Source organism: Zeugodacus cucurbitae, chromosome 3 (assembly GCF_028554725.1).
Source record: "Zeugodacus cucurbitae isolate PBARC_wt_2022May chromosome 3, idZeuCucr1.2, whole genome shotgun sequence".
Classification (NCBI taxonomy): Eukaryota; Metazoa; Arthropoda; class Insecta; order Diptera; family Tephritidae; genus Zeugodacus; species Zeugodacus cucurbitae.
In genome coordinates this window covers 244516-267266 of record NC_071668.1, presented here as the reverse complement: position 1 = coordinate 267266, position 22751 = coordinate 244516, and the positions used below count along the sequence as shown (strand labels likewise).

Here is a 22751-nt window from a genome sequence, read left to right as displayed (position 1 = left end):
CCGTTTGAAATTTGATAATTTGGGCTATCATTGTAAATATTAATGTTGGTTCTGGTCTTGCAGTCAAATTCTTGATTTTCTCGATCATTAAACATGACATCATGCGTTTGGCAATTTGCTGCTTGAATTGTGCTGTCCTGCATTAGGGTGCATAGTTGATCTGTATAAGCTCCGTTGGAGGAAGGTGAGATCGGCGACGGTGTTGCATTACGATTTTGGGGTGACATTGGCGATAACTGTGACTGCGGTGACATTTGGTAGTTGTTTCGGTATGTATCGAAATATTGCCCACCTGCTGCAAACTTTATGGGCATTTCAGGGACTACTGAAAAAAATTTTTGTATTATATCAGAAATTATTTAAACGGTGTATAACTCACTTGGCTCATCTTTGATATCTGGATGTAGTGGGGTTGTTGAGATTACAGGCAAATTGAAAGTGTTATTCATTGCTTAAATAAAGAGAAACAAAGAAATTACATTAAAATGTATGTAAGTTGAATGTCGCACTTATTTTATGGCAACTACTACTACAACAACTAATAAAAAACTTTCCACGTAAACAGACAGTTAAGGTATACATGCACATACATATGTATGTATATATGTATATGAACGTTTGTAAATAAAATGATTTTGCAAAATAATAATAGAGAAATAAAGAGTGTTTGATTTTAAATATGAGTACATAACAACGAAATTGCCAGACAAGTCACTTTTGTTAATGTATGCACATATACATATGTATGTACATATTTACATATCACATGCGAGTGCATTTGAGTATAATTATTTATAAAGATACTTAAAAAATAGCGTGTTAATGACATAGAAAGATAGACACACATACAAATTTAGACATATATGTATATTGACTTACTGTGAATTGTAACGGTACCGTACTTAGTCGTAATCAATTAACTTCCTAATTACCTATCAAATTACATATGTACGAGTATGAGGAAGCGAATCTAATCTCAATGCAATTATTTTTTTCGTAATTATATACTTTATTTTCCCATTATGCAATACATTTAATTCATCGAAGATGAGACTTATAAATACATACATATATAAACAATATACATATATTCACTAATGTCAATAGTTACATTTTTGTTTAAACCAGCATGAACTTAATTTTCATAATTCGGTAATAAATGAGTCAATAAATAATTACAAGTACATATACCTATATAGTTATGAGAATGATCGTAGACACTTTTAGGAATTATTCAACAATAATTTGGAATCCCGTATCCGTTAAATACTGTACTCATTCCTATGATCGTGGAACATTAAAATAAATATCTTTCGCGAATGCTGAGACTTTTACTGTCTGTATCTGTCGCAAATGCTGAGTTCAATCATAAATTACATTTAAAAGTAAATAATAAAATTGACGTCATCGACTACATACACGTTCATTTTATAAATTCAGCACATAGCACAAAGCTATGTACATACATACATATGTATACAGATTGTCCATATTTCAATTACAGTCGATTTTGATAAATAAGTGTATGTGTGCAAATAAGTATGTATGTATATGTATATGTAGATTTATAGATGCTTATGCAAGTTCCCAAAATTTAAGGAATTCGATAATGAAATGGATGGTCACCGAGTACCAGTGTTAAATATCGATGGTATTGTTTAGATGTTTGTAAATCGTGGATAACACAGTTATTGACCTAGTCGATTTCTTCAAATTTATACTTGAAGATACTTTTCAAAATCTTAATTGGAATAGTATGCGCAGTTATAAATAAAATGCAACTTACAAATGCTTTGGTAATTTAAGTTTAAGCCCAAATCTCTGTTCATCTGATTTATGAGACTTTGTCCACTAACCTTCCGACGCTTTCTTTCACTTTTATAACGATCTATAATGGAAATACATTAAACATTGCGAATATTTTGTGGTGGATGGTTTAAATTTGAATCTTTAAAAATCTTGAAAATATATATACGTATATATACTGTACGTTGTCGAAACTAAATTGGAGCAGAAAATTAAAATATTGGCATTCTATTTGCTTCATTCAGTCGTTTGGCGATTTCATCCGCTGTCACAACTTGTGCATCCTCCATAGATGTGCAGACCTTCAAGTCAATATCTGAGTTATTTGCAGTGAATTGACGATCGGGTGGTATACTCGTATAAAGTGCAAAGTGTTCGGCCTCCTGTAAGTCTACCTCCGGATCGAGTGTGACACCGAATTCCCCTTCGCATAGATTTTTTATGCTCTGCCTATCAGCAATAGCTATGAGCTCCATCTTCCCATCACAAATGGGTATCTCGGCTAATTGAAGAGCACTAAGAGTTCTTCGGTCCAAATATTGACCAAAAGTAAAAGCCTTGCCTTCGTGGGAAGGTAAACTCTTAGCGTTTTCACCTTTTAGTGGGATATGAATCACGTCTGCATTTAAATTCGCTGGTCTCTTGCCAGAAATACTACTTACACTTCGACCAACCGGTTTACCATTTCTATTGCTTTCATTTTGTTCACCAACGTTGTTGTGGGAATCTAAATAATCGGAATTAGCTTGGAGTGTTGCAGATTTAATTGACCGAAGGGAGGACCGATTTGGATCACTGATCGAAAAGTTTCCAATACTAGGTTCTCTACTGCCAGAGGGTGTTGGCACTTTGGTGGATTGATTTCTTATGTTGGTCGTTTGTTTGTCGTCAGTGGTTATTGCAGTTTTACTTTTGCGTCTTGAAAATAGTCTAGAGAAAAAGCCTTGACGTTTATTTGGGGACGAAGTAGTGGGAGTAGTTGGTCGTTTGGTTGGACTTTGTTCAGGTGTTCGCATAATGATTATTTGTGAAGGTGGTCGAGAGGAAACACTACTCGTGCGAGAAAGTTCTACGGAACTATGTGTGGCCGATGAGTTTGTACCGAGTTCTTGTGAAGCTTTTCTTTTGGGTGGAATTGGAGGGAGATTTTGTTCAGGACCGGGTGAAGGTGTTCGGGGTGGTAAAGGTAGTGGAGGAGAAGATGGAGATGGGGGGGTTTGGACAGCGTTTACGCGTATTTTTGGTGCGAGGGGATTTTTTAATACCACTATGTCATGTTCGTCATTGGTAGAACCCTCAAGTGCTTTTGTCTCAATATAATGATTGGGAAATGGATTCTTTAGCGCAATTTGTAGACTATTATATGTTGTGGTTTCATCAAAACTCTCCTCTCCTCTCGTGGTAACTACTTCCATCATTGTTTCAATGGATTTATTGTCGAAAATGGGGGACCCGCCTAACGACAAGTTTTGTATCATCGGGTTATCAAATGTGCCCCGTCGAGATTTTGATTCTATAACCATATCATCGAGTTCGGGCACTTGGTCCATTTGATCAGTGAGGGTTTTGTCGTCGTCAGTAGCAGTCGATATAGTCGTATGGTTAGTTGATAAACTTGTAATGTTGGTATATACTGTTATTGGACTGATTGAAGTTGTATCACCGTTCTCAACTGTTAAGCTATCGGTTCGTTCGAACTCATTGGAGTGCATCCATTCAGTTATTTTATCGACAGCGGATAATGAATGCGATCCAATCAATGATGGATACTTAAGTATCTCATCCATTGGTGTCGATGTTTGAGTATCTGCATCAGAAGCTTGACATTTCATCAGTTGCACTTCGAATTCGATTTCAATACCATTACGACCATCGATTTCAATATCACCGTCAACATCGGTTATACTCTCTCTATTGCGCCGAGCTATACTATCGGTTTCATTGAGCGTATCTAAACTGTGTTGCTTGCTAACGGTGCTTTCGGTGCGTTCTGTTGATAAAGTACCATTATCATCCAAATCGAAATCAATATCAGAAGGAGGGCAGGAGTATTTTGTTGCAGTCGCTTCACTATCCATGGACAATATATGTTGAAATATGTCCACTTCTTCCTTTCTTTTAAGTTTACGACGCATACTGGCAAAGGAAAGCGTACCTGGATCATGAAACACGAACTCCAAAGCGTCACTCCGTTTATCCAGACTTGGGCATTCCAACTCAATGTATGTCTTTAAAGTAAAAAGAAACATGCATTGTTTAAAAAATTTTAGAGACGTTATATTCGTTGTGTTCGTTTACTTTTACCTTGGCAGTTTTTGGTAAATCAGCCTGGGGATAACGTGGTGTACGAAATACAATTGCTGTCTGTTTGTGCACATTGGATGGTTCAAAATCGGCATACGCATGCCAAACTTCGTGATTGTTATCGATCGCTTTGAAGCGAATTCTCACATCATCCTTATTGACTTTAGAACAAAGTAAAATTATTTCATCGCATCCATCTATACTGGCTGCACAGCTGCAAAGCCGACTAATGAGTAGTTCACTTTTTGCTTTTCGGTCATACAGAGGTTCCGAAACCACTGGGCTGAGCGGCTCCCAGCCATTCTCATTTTTTAAAAAACCTTGGAAGCACAAACGTAAAGAATTCAATTCAATTGAATTCGGATCACCTATATGATCAAATCCGGCTGAAAATTTTGCAATTTGTTATTTTTCAGTTGAGTGCAAAATATTTATAATTGTATAATTATATCACTTACTTTTGAATGGGTCAATTTTTTTCTTTTTTCGCTCCTCTAACGACTCCGAAATTTCTTTTTTCCGTACACATTGTATTCCAATATTACTGAATTCGACGCGTAATGCTGCACCAGGTCCAACATTTCTAGTGCAAACACCACTTTTACAATTCTTACCTACCAACTGGTGTGGGTGCTGTCGAAAAGGCCTATCCTTTGTAACACAAGACACCAGAATCAACGCTTCTCCCTTGTAGCCTACGACTTCAACAGTAGGAAATGTTTTCGTTTCCTGGAATGAATTCTCACCAGGTATAGTTCCGGCTGTACGACCTTCGCATTTGTACCGAAATCTCATCGGTTTTCTCGTAGGCTGTTCTACAACACGAAGATAAGGTTTCGAGGAGGTTGAAGAGCCATCCAATTCGGGCGATATAATCTCAACTGAAAGTATGTAATTTTTCTTAAATAAGAAACCTATTGAATTAACATGCGATAACACATATACATATAACATTTTTACTTTATCACTTGATATATGTACGCTTCAATCAAGCAGAATTTACTGCTTTCGAAGTTACAACTGATAGCCTGACGTTCTATACAACATTGCCCATATACAAATTAAATAAAGTAATTAATGAATTTCGCTAAACTTACTAATATCACTTAATTCGTGTTCTCTTGTATCCATAGTTCGGCTTTTATCTGTAATTTGATAAACAAAATTCTTTAAGTGTTTTATTAATAACTAGTAGTTTTATATACACTATTTTATGAATCATAAAGAAAATTTGTTCATATACATATGAGTCCAACAAATTATAATTGTTTACTCACTGAAACCGATTTAAAATTTTTGGTTTTGTGGTCTGCTGGTATTTTTCAGATAACAAAGTTTCGAATACTCGGATGTTCTCCACTCAAATGCAAAATCGGCTAAAATAAAGTTAAATCAAGTATACTACTACAATTCAAATTAAGTATATAACCCTTTTTCAATACAAACGTTACTTTCGCAAGGGCAAGAATTATCGGCAACTATACTATTATACAGTAGCCATACATATTTTGTTGGCGACCATATCATACTAGATTAAAGCTTTAATGTGCGTTTTCATATTATTCCATCTCTGTATAAATATTTCAACAAGAATTAGGTCGACGACTTCAAATGTTCGATGGCCCTTATGAGAACATTTTCCATGGTAAATATGCGATACATAATTTTGCCTTTGCCGTCCAAGTCGACCTCTTTATTTTCAGAAAATCATTTTTATTCCCTGACAAACCGAAATATTTCATTTGGAATCTGGGTTGTTAAGGACAACAATTTTCTCGAATTCATTAAATTCACTTCCTAGAGCAAAGTTTTTAACTTTTATGAGCGCGTACATATTGGTGGTAGTTTTTTAGTAATACACAAAACGCGATCTCAAATCATTGCAACACGTGAAATATGCGTCTTTGTTGACTTTGCTTTCCACTGTATATATGTACATAAATATATGTATGTATGTATATATTCACCTCTCTTGCACAAACTACGCGCGTGTTCCGGTTGATCATAGACAATTTAAATGGCATGCTGTGATCTGCAGAAATGCTCAATAGAATCAAGGCTAATATCATTAAAACACATAAAAGAGGAACTTTGTGCAAATATTTATATAAATTCTAAATATTTTCACAAGCTATCTGTTCAAAAAGCGTTCAAAACCCCAGTGAATAGACGAAATTCCACTGATCTTTCTTTGAGCAGTAACGTTTACAAATACATATATATATATATTAAAACCCAAACTTTTTAGAAAATGCACCCTTTACGAGCTGATTGGTCTAATTCACAAAATGCGGACGTTTACTAATTTTTTGCATGAGTTTGTAAACTAAATCATATGACCTAATCCAAATAGGACCATCCTGGATAGATGCTCTAGCACTTCAGACAAGTTCGTACTTCATTGTAAGGTATACGCCATTGGTGAATTTGGAAACGCTATAAAATTTTCAAATTAATAGCGAACTACATCTTTGTCCCTCCAAATAGTTTAGTATGGTTCATTGGAAAATGTTAAAGCTTACATCTCATTTATTTAAATACGCTTTCGAAGCTCTTCCGTTTTATTCCCGGAGATATTTTGACAGAATTTGAAAGGTTCCAAAAGGAAATGCTTCTTATTCTTTGTAGAATTGCCCTTGGAATATTAATATGTACTTGTATGTAAACATTAATTCATACTAATGGATATATACCCGTACCATTTGCGTATGTATTCGGGTACATACGCTTTATTTCTGTGGTATTTGTCTCTATTGGGAATAAGTGGTACCCGACTAGCAAATAAACGACTACTGCCTGCTGGAAGAATGCCATGGCTTATATTTGAACGAACGTTTCGAGTCAACCGAATGCCGGATACTATGTATTTTTGCTGATTCCGATTGACTGTGTTTTCAGGCGCGTACGATTTTTATACTCTCGCAACATGTTGCAAAGAGAGTAATATAGTTTTGTTCACATAACGGTTGTTTGTAACACCTAAAACTAAACGAGTTAGATATAGAGTTATATATACCAAAGTGATCAGGGTGACGAGTGGAGTTCAAATCCGAATGTCTGTCTGTCCGTCCCTCCGTCCGTCCTTAAGATATCTTGATGAAACTTGGCACACTTATTTCTTGGCACCATAGGAAGGTTGCTTTCGAAAATCGGACCACTGCCACGCCCACAAAATGGCGAAAACCTAAAACACATAAAGTGCCATAACTAAGCCATAAATAAAGCTATGGAAATAAAATTTGGTATGAAGGATCGTACTATTAAGGGCCATATCTGGATGTAATTTTTTTGGGGAAGTGGGCGTGGGGCCGCCCCCTACTAAGCTTTTTGTACATATCTCGCAAACCAATAGAGCTATATAAACCAAACTTTCTGCAGTCGTTTTTTTAGCCAATTCCTAATACAGTCCAAAAATGAAAGAAATCGGATCATAACCACGCCCACCTCCCATACAAAAGTTAGGTTGAAAATTACTAAAAGTGGGTTAACTCACTAACGAAAAACGTCAGAAACACTAAATTTCACGTAAGAAATGGCAAATGAAAGCTACACTCAGATTTTTTTACAAAATGGAAAATGCGCGTGGCGTCGCCCACTTTTGGGTCAAAAACCATATCTCAGGAACTACTCGACCGATTTCAATGAAACTTGGTTTGTAATAGTTTCCTTACCTCCCAATAATATGTTGTGAAAATTGGCCAAATCGCTTCACAACCACGCCTACTTCTTATATACCAGAACTTTGAAGACAATCTGAATCGTTTACTTTACAATATATAAAGTAAGTACTAGTGAAGATATCGGTGTATAACTTTGCACAAATACTATGTTAATAGTGTGGCAGCCCCATTCAAAAAATCGCCGAAATCGGACCATAGGTTTTTAAGGCCCCATATATCGAACACGAGGACCTCGGTGCTTCTAACCTAATATTATGGTTTCCAACTTTCAATGCACTTTATACAATATATATGACGGATAGGTGGGTCAAATTGTGTATTATATAATATAAATAAAGTTAAATAAATAAATTGCGAGAGTATAAAATGTTCGGTTACACCCGAACTTAGCCCTTCCTTACTTGTTCTAATTACAATACCAACATATGGATATACATATATAAAGAAAATGTACTCGAAACATTATTGTACTGATAAGTATTTGATTGAATTTGAAAAGGTATTGGTCATGAAAAAAATAAAACAAAACTGTTTAATGCAATAATTAATGAACCGAAATCGGAAAGGGATTTTTGGTTGCAATTGAAATTTCGATTCGAGTGTGAGAGAAATAAATTTACGCACGAAATTCTTACGTAAGTATTTACATACGTATTATTATGTAGGTCCTCCTGCATATGGAAAATCATTTTAACTCTTACCTACAGCACACGCACTCATTCGACAGGTTGTTATTGTTCCGATTACTGAGATTTTCACAGCACATATATTTCAGAATTTGTAAACTAAAATTTGCGTATGTTAATTTTGAACCAGAACACCTTTTAACAAAAACAACAAGCACATAAAAACTGAAAAATATAGAGAAAATTTCTACCCCGCATCTGTACTCATGGTCATATGTATGTATTTTTGGATGTACATATGTAAATATTGCCATGAATTAAATTATAAATGTATACATACAAATGTGTATGCTTGTACCTGTAGACGTACTTATGTATTTATATTGCACACATATATACATCCATACATTTGAATTTCGAAATGTTGAATGTGAAATAAAATAGTTCGGCATATGTATAGTTTGATTTACACATTTGGTTAATCGGTTAAACTAGTAATTATTTATCGCAATATACATATGTTACATATATTATACATAAATATATACATCTTTCGGATGCTCAAACGATATCGATATTACATTTGTAAATACATGCCTACATATGAATAGAAATCCTAAATATTATTTAAATACAGTTTTTGAAACGCTTCATATCTTTACAAAACAAACGTTTTCTTGAAGTCGATACATAACACACACTACATTCAAATTTTCACCACTCAATATTCGAAGTCAAAATACCGAACGAGCAATCTGCAATATTATTTTGTATTTTTTATTGTTGTACCATCTTTAATGATCACCTGAATGATGGACACTAAGTACTAGTGTTACCCTGTTGGCAAATATAATTGCGAGGTCTTAATTGATATTTGGCAATTGAATCACCGGAGTTAAAGTTTGTGTTCTGTTTTAATAATAACCTGCTTCGATCAATGCTGAATGAAAGATTCAAACTTTTTACTCAAAAAAAGAAACCAGTATCAAAAGTGAAGTCGGGTCGGGACCATCTCTTCGACAATTGATTTTCGTTATAATTAGGTTTAACTAATACAAATAAAAGAAATACATAATAAGTAATAATAAGTATTCACATTCACATTTTTAAGGAACATGAAAGTTTTTTAACCTAAAATTTAATTATATATAGAAAATTATATTTTTGACACAAGTACATTAATAAAGAAGAAGATACAGTTTACTAAATGTCAAGTACAATGAGCAACAAAATCATTGCCCATCGAATAAAAGTTTGGCCCATGGCAGAATGTTCATAAATATATAAACATGAAATTTGTATTACAATAAGTTAAACAAAATAATATACAGTCTACTAAATATCAAGTACAATGGAAAGAAACAAAATTGTAATATGAGACTTACTCATAAAAATGTGAAAATCATTGCATATAAAAGAAAATACATAAATAAGTGTATACATAAAATTAATATAAATATTCATAACATATATACTCCAAATATTATTGCACACAAGCAACAACCGCTAAGAAAGTATCAAGTGAGTATGTATGTGTATAAGTGCGTTAGATGCACTAATCTAAAGATTTGTAAAATATCAATGTGTTGGTATCTGAAGCATACAATAAAGCATACGCACATGTACATATGTATGTACATAGTTAAGAGATTAGAATTAAGAAATGTATTGACGAAAGGAATTTTAATAAAAAATAAATCAGAGTCAAACGTGAACTCACACAGTACAGATTTTCAAAAAACCGTACACAGATTTATGCACAGTTTTATTTACAGTAATCCCCGCTTAATTGCCACTTCTTAAAATGCAAGACTTTTGAGACACTTAAATGGGAAAGACATTTAAATGAATCCCGGTTAAGTGCCTCGAAGTACTTATTAAGTTTTTTCTCAAATACTTCGATTTAATATTGTTTCTTTTAGAATGAAAGTCAAATTAATTTCTTACTACCCGTTTCTTGAGTGGGTTCATTTTAAAAATGTAAAATGGGGAAAATTCGAACATGAAATTATATTTTACTAGCAGACCCGGCCACACGTTCTGTGGCTAAGATATACAATCAATCTTGGCTTCGATGACGATACAAAGTTCATTACAAAGTCGAGGTTGATTTATGTTATACAGCAAGATGACAACTGATGCTACTTTTAAATGTAAAATTAAGTGGTCATAATCCAAGCAATTCCAATGATTATAAAAATCCCTTGGGATTGTTGGCTACGTCATCCTAATTTGTATCTGTGTCAGCTCTCCTGTAACGAAATTCTAAATTGTCGCTTTGACATCGACGACATCTTTGTTTTTTGCGACCAATATAAGTCGTTCATTCAGCCAATTATGGGTATTATATTGTTGTTTTATGCCCGGAAAGGGACAGAAATCTGTTTGAAATGTTATTAATCCATCGAGGTGTCAACTGTGATCTTACCAATTCCAATATCTAGCAACTGCTTCTACAATTGCAGTTTGATCTTGTTGCAAAAACACTTGTATGTATAAATAAGCGATTTTTTATGCGCCGTACTTCCCAAATTATCAACTTGCATATCTGGAGAATCTTCGCTATAGCGCTATTTTTGGCGATTTTGCAAACTGGTGTTTCGTTGATTTGCAATTTAGGAGTAATTTCAATGTCGAATGTTCAGTTTGTGTTCCTACTAACAGGTTGCCAAGTTACCCCTATTCCCGTTATGCTTTGATGGTGAAAATGAGTGAAATCGGTTCAGGAATTACCACGGTCCTCATATACAATATATGATTATTTTCGTTATTCTATTATTCTTTATGAATATATGGGTCAGTATTGTGTGTTATCTTAATAAAATTACTTCAATAAATTCCGAAAGTATAAAATGTTCGGTTGCACCCAAAGTACTATCTATCCCCTAACTAAATTTCATCAAAATCCGTTCAGCCGTTTAGGCATGATAGAGCAAAAGTCCCAACAAAAACGACTAAAAATCACTAACTCAATTTAGTTATCTGCCTACTACCTACCCCCTAAGAACGATGGCGTGATTATTTATAGCCTGTGACCATTTCTAGGTTATCATCTATCACCATACCAAATTTCTTCAAAATCCGTTCAGCCGTTTAGGCATGAAAGAGTAACAGACAGACAGAGTTACTTTCGCATTTATAATATTAATATGGATTTGCAATGAGCTAAAACTTGATTACGACGTCTAGTTTTTGGTGTCCGATGTCTTTCTCTCTGATTATGAAGGCGTTGGGAACGCTCAGAGTTCGAAGCTCTAGTGCGACCTTGTATATTTCTAATATTTTGTTCTTAAAGCCGCTGCATACGCTCCGTACTCCACTCTCAAGCGCGTACTTGGGAGGTTTTGAAATTTTGGAAAAAACATTACAAAACTATGTACATATGTATATGTTTTCCTTTTGACAATACTCAGCTCATTCAATGTCAAAAATATAAAAAGGCACTTAAATGAGGAAAATTGCACCAATTTTGTATCAGTGGCTTAAATATTACAGGCATTTAAGCGGTAAAGGCACTTAAGCACAGTCTCTTAAGCGCGGATCACTGTATTTGCTTCGCATAAAGTCTTGGTTTGTGTATAACGTACATATATACGTTCAAGCATGTATTCTGTAATTTTGTTTGTTGCAGTCGAAAAGTTCGATTTATGTAAGAAAATTCGTATGAAATTTCATTTCTAAGCGCTATTGCCAACTCAAGGGACTTGCATTGGAAGTGAAGTTGCAAGGCAATTGCTTATTACTCTATTTATGAATTACTTTCGCTTAAGAGGTGTAAGTTTCCAATTTATTGACCAAATGACAAACTTTTCAAAGAGTACCTTTAATGTCACACAACATAATTGTAAGGGAGCATGTTGCCAAGGTGGTATAACCGTATATTATTCTATCTCTATTTGATATGCCAGTCTACTTGATGTACGAGTATGTATATCATTTGTTTTCCCTCCTCGTTCTTTATGGTTTGCTGATTTAAAATTACCAACTTGTGCAGCAAGATTTAACCTTTAGTATGTGTTGCAATACCATCATTAATAACTTGCCTACGTACCTCTAGGTGTGTTAGATTTGCAGTAACGACGACAAAACTTAAGAATTTGTAAAGTCTTACATATTACGTTATTTATAAATATGCAAAAGTTTGATAGGACTTCAAATTTACTTCCATTATGGACAGATCAAAACATCAACATTGAATAATATGAATAATGATTACTTTTGCTAAAGTTATCGAATATGCTTGTACCGAGCAATAATTTTTACTAAATTATGTTATAATTTGTATCATTAGAGTTTTCTTGATAAATGCATATTCATCTTGAAAACTAGTCCTGAGAATTAGCAAAAGTAAAGAATTTAGATCTTATCCCTCAGCGGTTATTAATAATAGCGAAATAACGTAGTACATTGAAGTGAATCATGAAACCGGTAAGGAACTTAAACAGTTCACAACTAGAAATTCTTGTCAGGAAAGTAGGAAAACAAGGCATCGTATGACTACTTTCGTTTGTTGTTTATAATAGTAGTGAAATGATTTATGAGTAGTTGACTTGACTGCAGGGTATTTACTTTATTTTTTAATTAGAATACAGCCTGCGGTCGAAAGAATATAATTAAATAATGCTTAATATGCACAAATAAGTGGTATTTGACTCACAAAATTGTGATTTATCACATAACATAGAAATCGAATTAGATAATGTAATTCAAAAAGTGCCTGGTTTTCCCAAGATGTTATTTGTAATAATAGTTACCTAATTTTTTTCTGACATTCAATATTTGCTTGGAATACAATTCGGTCGCTTTTAAAAAACACTCACACACGAAAAGTATTCGAGCCTTCTACAATAGCCTGCATCTGCAAACAAACGTCATCAAATAAAAATAATTTCTAAGTAATTGACACCAGATAATCAATAGTTTCATTAAAAATTCAATATTTTTCTCTTGAAAGAAGCAAATCCTGGGTTTTTCCCTCTTATGCAACACACGTATGTACTTACAATTAAAATGTGGGAATAATTTTTTAATTGCTTTAATCATCGAATGGGTTGGCGAGAAATAATTTCAGTCGGTTACTTAGTTGCAACCAACTTGTAAGTATCCGCATACATAAAAATATGTACTTATTCGTTTTGTATTGATCATATTCGCAGGTAAAGCGGTAACTACACATTCATGGAGGTGTGTTGTTTTGTTAGCGTTTAACTGAGACGTTTTATATTTATATACATATGTATGTACAAAGCTCTTCGAGATATATTGTACACTGTACACTTATCAGAATGTATACAGTAATTGAAGCCCACCATGAAGTAGTCATCAGTAGTAATTCCACAATGATTTGGCATAACAAACTGTTTCCCAAACATACCATAGTATTTACAATACTAGTTCTAGTTCTGACGCTTGTAGTAGAGCTCTTGGTATTCGACTAACCGAATTAACCGAATAGGCCATTATTCGAATAATAACATTCGGTTTGCACTATTCGGATAGTCGTCAGACATCGACTATTCGATTAACCGCTCATTTTCGACTGTTCGGTTCATTAATTTTATTATTTTTATTGAAAAAAATGAAACATTAAAACTAACAAAAAACTTGCTTTAAAATACCATTTCAACTGGGCGAATGTATTAAATCAGTATTTTTCATAAAAGCCTATTTTGATGGTTAACATTTGTTTGTTGTTAATTTTAGAGCCCTAGCTTGTAGTCACTCTCATGTGTAGGAAGTGCATATATTGATGATGTACATGTACATGTGTACATACATACATATATATGTAAGTCTCTGTTATTGCGTCTTTATTTTTGTGACCTTCTTGAAATATGCACAATTTTCTTTTTTTACTTCCCAGCTGAGGGGCATGATGTTATCTGATACATAGAGGGTCTCAAAAAGTTTGAGTCGACACCGAATATACCGACTGAACTATGTACTTTTCATACCTTTTCCACACATGACATACTTAATGGTCTCCTCTACGACGATTACTTATAAAGAAATACACATTTTGTAATCCTCCATTCAAAGGATTTTTTGTCATACGTCGTTACCTAGTACATAAATTCCGCCCACTTTCATTAGTGTATGCAGAATATTGAAAACTCTTAAATGCGACGAAATGAAAATGTATTACAAAAACATACCTCGTATGTGCTATATATGTATGTATGTATATAAATCGGCTTTTGTTAACCTTTGTCAAAATTTTGTTGATTTCCGCATTAAATTGACACTGTGTTTATGACCTGTTTGCAAGGAGAAAACTCTTAATATTCATTATAACCGAAATACAACTCTTTTGCCAACATTGTTTTCCAACTTAACTCATAACTGAATAATTTGTATTTGTTCATTTAATACTTCAGCAAGAATTAAAATGCACATGTAAATTCACACGTACATACATACTGCTCATATTTCAGAATGCACTTAAATAACAAATAATATGCACTTTTCTATGTACATGTATGTATATATATATATGTATGCTATAATTACAATTTTATTCATAGATTATTTTCACAAATACATGAAATATGTATGTATGTATGTGTATAGATCGGCTTGCATACGTATGTATAAGTAATAATCTCTGATAATTGGCGTTACTGGTTTACACTTTTGAAATCAATTTAGCTACGATTTGGTGATAGAGAATAGTGCCTACACTCGCACACTGTTGAGCAAATACACTTAGAAAACACTTAGAAAAGATAGAAGAGTGAATTGTACAATCTTCAATACTATGCAGTCCATTTTAATACATAGCGTTAGCGTTTAGTATTTTCACTTTCAAATCGTTTATTCGCGCTTGTCCGCCGATCACTGAATCGCGTCTTCAACTGAGTTCGAGCCGATGTAAGCCTCCAACTGCTAGTGCTGAACAGCAACATTATCAACGTTTTTATCACCTCCCTCCCTTACGTGTATTTGCACATTCATATTTACATATTTGTGGTTATACGTTTGTATGTGCATACACATACACATACATATGTACATATGGTATTAGTTCAATTGTGTGACTTTTCTACATTTATACATATTTATTTTTAACAATAATTTAATATTAAATCTTCAGCAATGCATATAATGATTTGATCGCTGCTTTGATTTAAGCGATCTCTTGACGGCTGTTCTCTCACTAGCTGTGTGTGGTTTGGGCACTCAGCGCAATACGCTACAATGATACAAAGGCAATGATTTGAGGTTCTGTCCGATAAGTTCAGAGCTTACAAAGCTCTGATGTTGTTTTTTCTTGAAAAATCAAACACGTTTATTTACTATTGCTATTGCTGACATTTGAATAATGTAGTTCAGCTTTTGTTTTCAATATACTATGTACGAGTATGTAGCTGAATAGTGTTTTGAGAGGAGAGGACGAGAGCGATTTTACAATGCTAAAACGCAGTCATTTTTATGGGGTTTGTATTTGTGGTTTTTGCAATTTTCGTGGCGAAAATACCAAACCAGTTGTAAACAATCTCTTTGGAGTCGATTTTGGTCAACGGTTTGTTTTCTGCTTCTATACTTTGCTGGACTATGTGACGCAATAAATTTGTCGCACTCAAAACTGGTTTTCAAGTTGCGGAACATTTAAATTGCGTGATATTGACCTGTAAACAAACTACAGCAAATTATTATGCCCATACAACATACTAATACAATGCCGTGCATGCGATTCACATACCAATGTATCTGCATATGTGGTCGCTGAGCACATAAAACCGACGTACCAATGTATATGTATATATATGCATACATATATTTTATTAACAAATACGGCTGCATACATGTATGCATTTGCTTTATACAGATATGAGAAGATGCATTGAGCAATCTAGATTTTGGAGAGCTTGGTTTTCATAACAGAAATACACTGTCTCCTAGAAAGTATTTCTTGCGTAGATCAAATTATATTTTACAATCAGGTAAATTTCAACTAACTTATTCGAAATGAATAAGTAAATTATACCACTAAAAGTGGTCAGAAAAAAATCACAAACTTCGTACTAATGTGCGGTATATTCGATATTCTGCCAATATTTTTGAAAACTTTCGGGCTAAGGTGCGTCATTATTCAAAACTCCGTAGTTTATTGTTTGGGGAGAAAAATTATGTTTTCACAACATTTTTTTCTGTCTAACGATATCAATTAAAAATATTAAATATTCAAATGTGGAGAAAATCAAATATTATTGAATAATTCCATCACACATTTATGTAAATACATATTTATACATATTTGCAAATGCATGTACATCAGTAAAATCTCATTTTGTAAAGGTCAAATTATTTAATTTTCGACATTTTGGTCGTTTTGGTATGTAAAGAATCGGATGAAACGTATATGTATGTTGTTGCATACGATTGCCTCCTTCGATATAGACCTGTACACTCTTGGGCATGGACATTTGTACATACATATGTATTTATTATTTATTAGCAATTTTTTGGTGCAACGCTGCGTATACTTACTAGATTTTATTTACATCCAAGCACTCTTGTACATGCCTACGTATACATCTATATATAATATATAAAAATTTCATGTTATCCCCGACGAAATTGGGAGTTTTGGTACATTTATCGTAAACCACTAATGCTGATGGAAAACTTGGAAATTAGTTAAATAATTAGTTACTCCCTAAATAATTTCACTTACATACATATACCTTATCCACAGCAGTACGTGGCCCGGCCACTAGTATTTATATATTTTTACATATGTATATGTAAGTATATTAATTCTAAACTAAATTTAACATATGCGTAACTACATAGCCTTCAAAAAAATTTACTCGTACATTGAGGACCATTACTACTTCGTAACCTTGACAAAGGTATACTGAATTTTAATCGCAGATATACCAGTCTGTAAGCCCTAAGTGAAACTAACGCTGATATGGTACGAGTCGAATTTGGACCGATCGATCAAATTAAAAGATTTCAGAACTACTAGGCTTTTATCGTTGTCTAACCAATATATATAACAAATAGAGTTTATTTACTGGGTGTTCGATAGTAAGATATTATATTTGGTTATATGTATGAACATACATACTTGCTTCAAAGTTTTCAATCGCGAAATATCTGCAAATTTGTCTTCACTAAATGTAACCATGACGAAGCATTTTAAAATAGTTGATTTTGAATGCGATAAAATAATAGAAAAGATAATAATTGGATATGTATATATACTCTGTTTCTAAATAGCATGTACACATGTCAAATAAAGCACAAAATTCTTATATAACGAATATACAAGCCAGTTGTGCGAACAAATGTGTTAATCGAATATTATTATTTCGATTTTGTTGAGTTGTGGTGTAAAAACTTGTTTGCTTGCCGGATTCCCTGAATTTAAGATATGATTCATAGTTTTAATGAATTGACGGGCTATGCTGAGCTTTAACAACGAAGCTTTGCATAATAATAGAACAAGTAGCAGTAAATAAGTAATTGCCTAATCAAAAAAGTTATTATTATTTAAAAATGTATTAAATTGAGTCTATTTGCCACTAAAAGACAATCACAACAATTTTTTCAAAGTAGTCTACAGGAGTAAGAGAACTCCATTTGTTCAAAAAGTTTCATTTTACTTCTTAAAATTGTACTTGAAAGGTTATCCATGTGATTTAAACATTACATTATTTTTGAATAGAGTCATAAAAGTGTTTGCTTTGAGGTTTTATACCATACCTATTTGTGTTTCACTACAATGTAATCGACGATTTGCTATTTATAGTTTATCGATCAAATTCAATTTTTTGTATCCGAGTGTATGGCAATAACGTGAATATTGCGCTAGTTTAATGTACCTAAATTTATATACAGTAGTTTTCCGAAATAACGAACACATTAATTGTCAGGCCTCTTCGTTACATCGATTACTCACTTAGAGGTATGTTTTTCAGTAAAAAGTTAAATATCTAATATTGCTGCATACTTCTCAAAATTCTTTCAAAATGGACCAATACAGCAATTTCTCCACTACGAAATATTTCCGTTTTGTAGCAACAGCTCATATTTTTCAAAATGTTTACCTTATTTTTTTAATATACTCGAAACGGTGGTCACTTTTACCGACAGTTATCCTTCTATTTGGTGCCGTTCAATAATATTAAGGTTTTCAATCAATTCAATATTTTTCTTGTACCAATTTTTCAATTTCATTTCTTTCGATTTTTCAAGTTCTTTTTCACCACGATTTTTTTTATTTGTAACTTTTTCTACATACATATGTCTTCTTCATGTTGTTCGTTAAACCGAGTACTTACAAATCCGCGATGTTCGTTATTTAAGGTACTTAATGTAAACAATTTGCTTGTTCGTAATAATTTCGTTCAAACGAATATTCGTTATTTCGGAAAACTACTGTACATTAGAGTGAGTAAATTTTTTTCTTGACAAAGCGGTTATCAAAATCGTAAACTACGATGAATTCTAAGAAAATTTGCCCAAGAAATCATGGGTCTAAAATGAAAATCGAGCTTCCGGTTTTTAACGAGAAACTTTCGTATATTGTATTTTGTAAAAAAAAAATCCAATTCCTATTCCACTGTCTATTTTTTGCATATTTTGTAGATATCGAAGCTAATTTGCTCAAATTTGGTATGTGATGTTGTATTTAAGCAGAAAATTCGACAGTACAGAAATTTTTTATAGGGGGCGTGGCGCTGCCCACTTATGAGTTCATATGTATATCTCTGGAACCACCTCACCGATTTTTTTCAAATACTGTATACGTATTACATTATCCCTATGTAAGCGATATTTGAAAAATTATCAAAAGCGGACAAAAACCACGCCACGTTGTTCAAAATAACTCATATTTTGCACATTCAGAAAATGTTCTACTAACAATGCTTTTTGATGCCAGAAAGGAAGTGCGCCAGAGGGCTACGAAAAAAATTTTGTACTATCGTGAAAAACTTTACGACCCAACAAAATTAAGAGCTTACAAAAAACCAACTATAAATTTTGACTGCACTGATTATGTTGAGATGATAAACTTAGATAACAATAGCATTTTCTCGGAGCCGCCCTTCACTGCAAACATACCCTATGACCATTTGCTCGAATACATAGAATTTGACAATCCTCCACTTCCGGATCCACAAATTCCTCCACATATTCAAGAAACCGAGCGCTTTGTGCAACTGCAAACTAGCGTTTCCCGTGGAACTATAGAAAAAAATCGTGATGGTGTTATGGCAGTCACGGTTGCAAGTCGAAACGCAACATCTAGGATGGACAGCAAACAAGAGCTTAAAACTAATTAATTGTGAACTTTAGAAGAATACTATATTTTGTTTGGCCCTTAACAGTTAAGTTTTTGCTTTATATATAGATATAAAATGAAATTGTTAACTGCAATACGATTTCGCGGAAGATTAAAGCTATTAAAGTTTGAAATTTTATTTATTATTATTTTAATTTTTATGGGTGGATAGGTAACATATAAAAAAAACAAAATGAAAAGTTTCTCGTTAAAAACCGGAAGCTCCATTTTGATTTCAGACCCATGGTTTCTTGGGCAAATTTTCTTAGAATTCATCGTAGTTTACGATTTTGATAACCGCTTGGTGCATTTTTTTTTGCTCCATACAAATTGACCCACCCTACTGTACATACATACATACATGTGTATATACATGAATAAGTATATACATAAATATTAGCTTCAAAACCATTGTACATTACTAATAGGGTTAAAATGTTTTTCTTAATTTATAAATGGATGTTTAGACTTGAATAACACAACTAAAATGATGCATATGCATAATAGATTTGGAAGAAGAATATAGTGATGAAGTAACTTAGAATATATTGGCTGGAAAACCTTTAAGAATATGGATAGGAAAATGAAAATAATTCACCATACGAAAATCAATGTTTAAGCATTCGGTTATTCCAATAAAACATTATTTTTTATACCAAATCAAATGGGTTTTCCATGAGCAAAAATCATAATGCAGTGGTATTGCTTAATCCGATCAAATTCGTTCAGTTCATTCTGAATATCGATTGCGATCACTTTTTTGAAATCGGAATGAAATGAAGTCGTTACTACAATTCCGTTAACTGATTTTTCATAAACATACATATATGTATAGTCGTGCACATATCTTTCGTATTTAGGAAATTTAATTTCGAAAATATGCCTAAATATTCAAAACCAAAACATTGTTTGGAAGAAAAGCCTGTACTAAAATAAAAAATATATATGTTGATATACTATGCTATTTACATATATTTATCTCAGTACATTTGATTGTCTTACCCAAAATATCGTTTTCAATGAAATGACGGCGGTTTAATATAGAATAGTAGTTAATATCCAAAATATCCGTTCGTCTGTGTCTGCGTTTAAGACAATTACATTGAAAAAAAGTAAATTATAATTTTCACCATTTAATTTGAAAAAAATATTGTATCTATCTTTCACATACTTTTTTCCGCGAACTTAAACCGTTTAGTATTTATTGCAGAGCAATTGATCCGCTTAATTCGTTTGTATAAAACCAACGTGAATTACAGGAATAGCAGTAGCATTATTTCTTGATATTCTATTTACAAATGTACGACGTGCATATGTACAATTTACAGTAATTGATTTTCCGTTCGATATTATCAAATCAACCGATTGCCAGCGTAGCCGAACAGACAATGAAGCGCTCAGCGACTATGGGTGCTGTTAATAGCAATAACTAAGTGTTTTTGCCAGTCTCCCCGATTCCTATAGACATTCAAGCAAAAAGGAAATCCGCGCAAACGCATTACCGCATGTATGGTGGAATTTTATCTTTTAGCGCTTTAATATATTGCCAGGTAGGTCAGCATGGAAACTCCTTGTGCCCTATGCATAGGCTTACTTCTATAAAGGCTAATGGCCTAATACATACGTACATATTTATATTGTATAAAGGTTTGAATTCTCGTTTTTGTATGAGGACACATTAAACAGACATCTAACAGGATGTACATACATATATTTGCCATCATACATACATATGTACTTAAATATAGATTTGTATATATGTAAACAAATATTTTAAATCGGTTAAGCTGAATTAGAGGATAATGGTCCAAACAGTTATTTAACAAGTGACAGCTCACAATCATATGCACCGGTATTACAACGTTGATTCATACACGTACATACATTCATACATACTATATGTTACAAATTTTGTGCTACTAACTGTAAAATTCATTCAATTTATTCGTCGTTAATGAAGTGTAATAACGATTCCTTTAATGTTCATACCAATTTCGTCACTCAACAAGCATACATAGTAAATATACAAACATAGGTGTGAGTATATTCAACAAGAACTGCACCGCCAGAAGCGATTACATAATATTTCACCTGTGTGAACGTGCATATACATAAATACTCGTATATCTAAATATGTTAGTCTGAATGAATGTATGCATATAAGTATGTACATATGTATGCATGAACTGGTTGTATGCGTAGGCATCTGCATACGATTGCAAAAGCTTTAAATAAGTTTATTTAAAAATCACTGCTCACAAACGGAGGCTGCAGATCTGTGTGTAGAAATTTATAACCCACGATGGGTGGAACAATTAGTAGTGCGATTCAAGTTAACGTTTGTGAGGTAATAATGCTCTCTTAAGGGGGGGGGGGACGTGTAGAGGCTTAAAAATATATAGTTAAAATTTCAGGTCAAAACTATTATTCGTTCAAAAGTTACAAGCGGTTTAGTAAGTCCGCTCGGTTCAGCGCCCGAGAACATATTTTGCTGAACGACGCAGCTCCTTGGACAGTAAAGAAGCGCGAAAAGCACATAAAGAAAAGTTACAGGCTCAAAATGAAGCTGAAGAAGATTTACAATACGGTGCTGGTATAGCTGATTAATTGGTAAGTTGTTTTAATTTGTTTAATATGACTTTATATTAATTTTTTTATCACTTATTTTTTAAGCGCGTTTTTCTCGAGACTAGTTTTTTCGATCTAGTGTACACTCTAGCTTAAAAAGTGTTTAACCAATCATCTTGAAATTTAGTATATGATTTCTTAACATACTTGTGCTGAATATGAAACTCAATTTTTTCTTTAAAATGAGGTTTATAGAAAAAATACATATGTATCCTACCAACCTACGAGAGGTATCAGCTGATAACTTTACAACTTTTTAAGTTTTTTTCTTGTAAATATAAATTTTTACTCTTCAATATATGTATAAAATAACCTAAAAGTTTGAAGAAATAATATATTAATTTTAAATACCTTAAAATAATTGTTTAAAATCTTCTCGAAAACGGCCATCTACATGAATTTCCCCCCTTA

The 22751-nt window shown here is 33.1% G+C and overlaps 1 protein-coding gene across 28 annotated transcripts; it reads right to left on the bottom strand.

Moving 5' to 3' along the window:
- Positions 1 to 1894: 1894 nt before the first annotated feature.
- Positions 1895 to 21111, bottom strand: LOC105209606 (embryonic polarity protein dorsal). Of its 28 annotated transcripts, none has more exons than XM_054228059.1 (7): positions 14927 to 15356; positions 14572 to 14787; positions 5388 to 5486; positions 5208 to 5255; positions 4569 to 4991; positions 4111 to 4496; positions 1895 to 4034 (listed from the first exon to the last, which is right to left on the bottom strand). In XM_054228059.1, the coding sequence occupies exons 4-7, from the start codon at positions 5239 to 5241 to the stop codon at positions 2019 to 2021; spliced, it is 2859 nt and encodes a 952-aa protein (XP_054084034.1). In that variant the 5' UTR covers positions 5242 to 5255; positions 5388 to 5486; positions 14572 to 14787; positions 14927 to 15356; the 3' UTR covers positions 1895 to 2018. The 28 variants fall into 28 exon arrangements, with proteins under 28 accessions (XP_054084034.1, XP_054084037.1, XP_054084039.1 ...); XM_054228062.1 differs by having other exon boundaries at positions 14572 to 14673; XM_054228064.1 differs by having other exon boundaries at positions 14572 to 14673; positions 15001 to 15356.
- Between the last annotated feature and the right edge of the window lie 1640 nt (positions 21112 to 22751).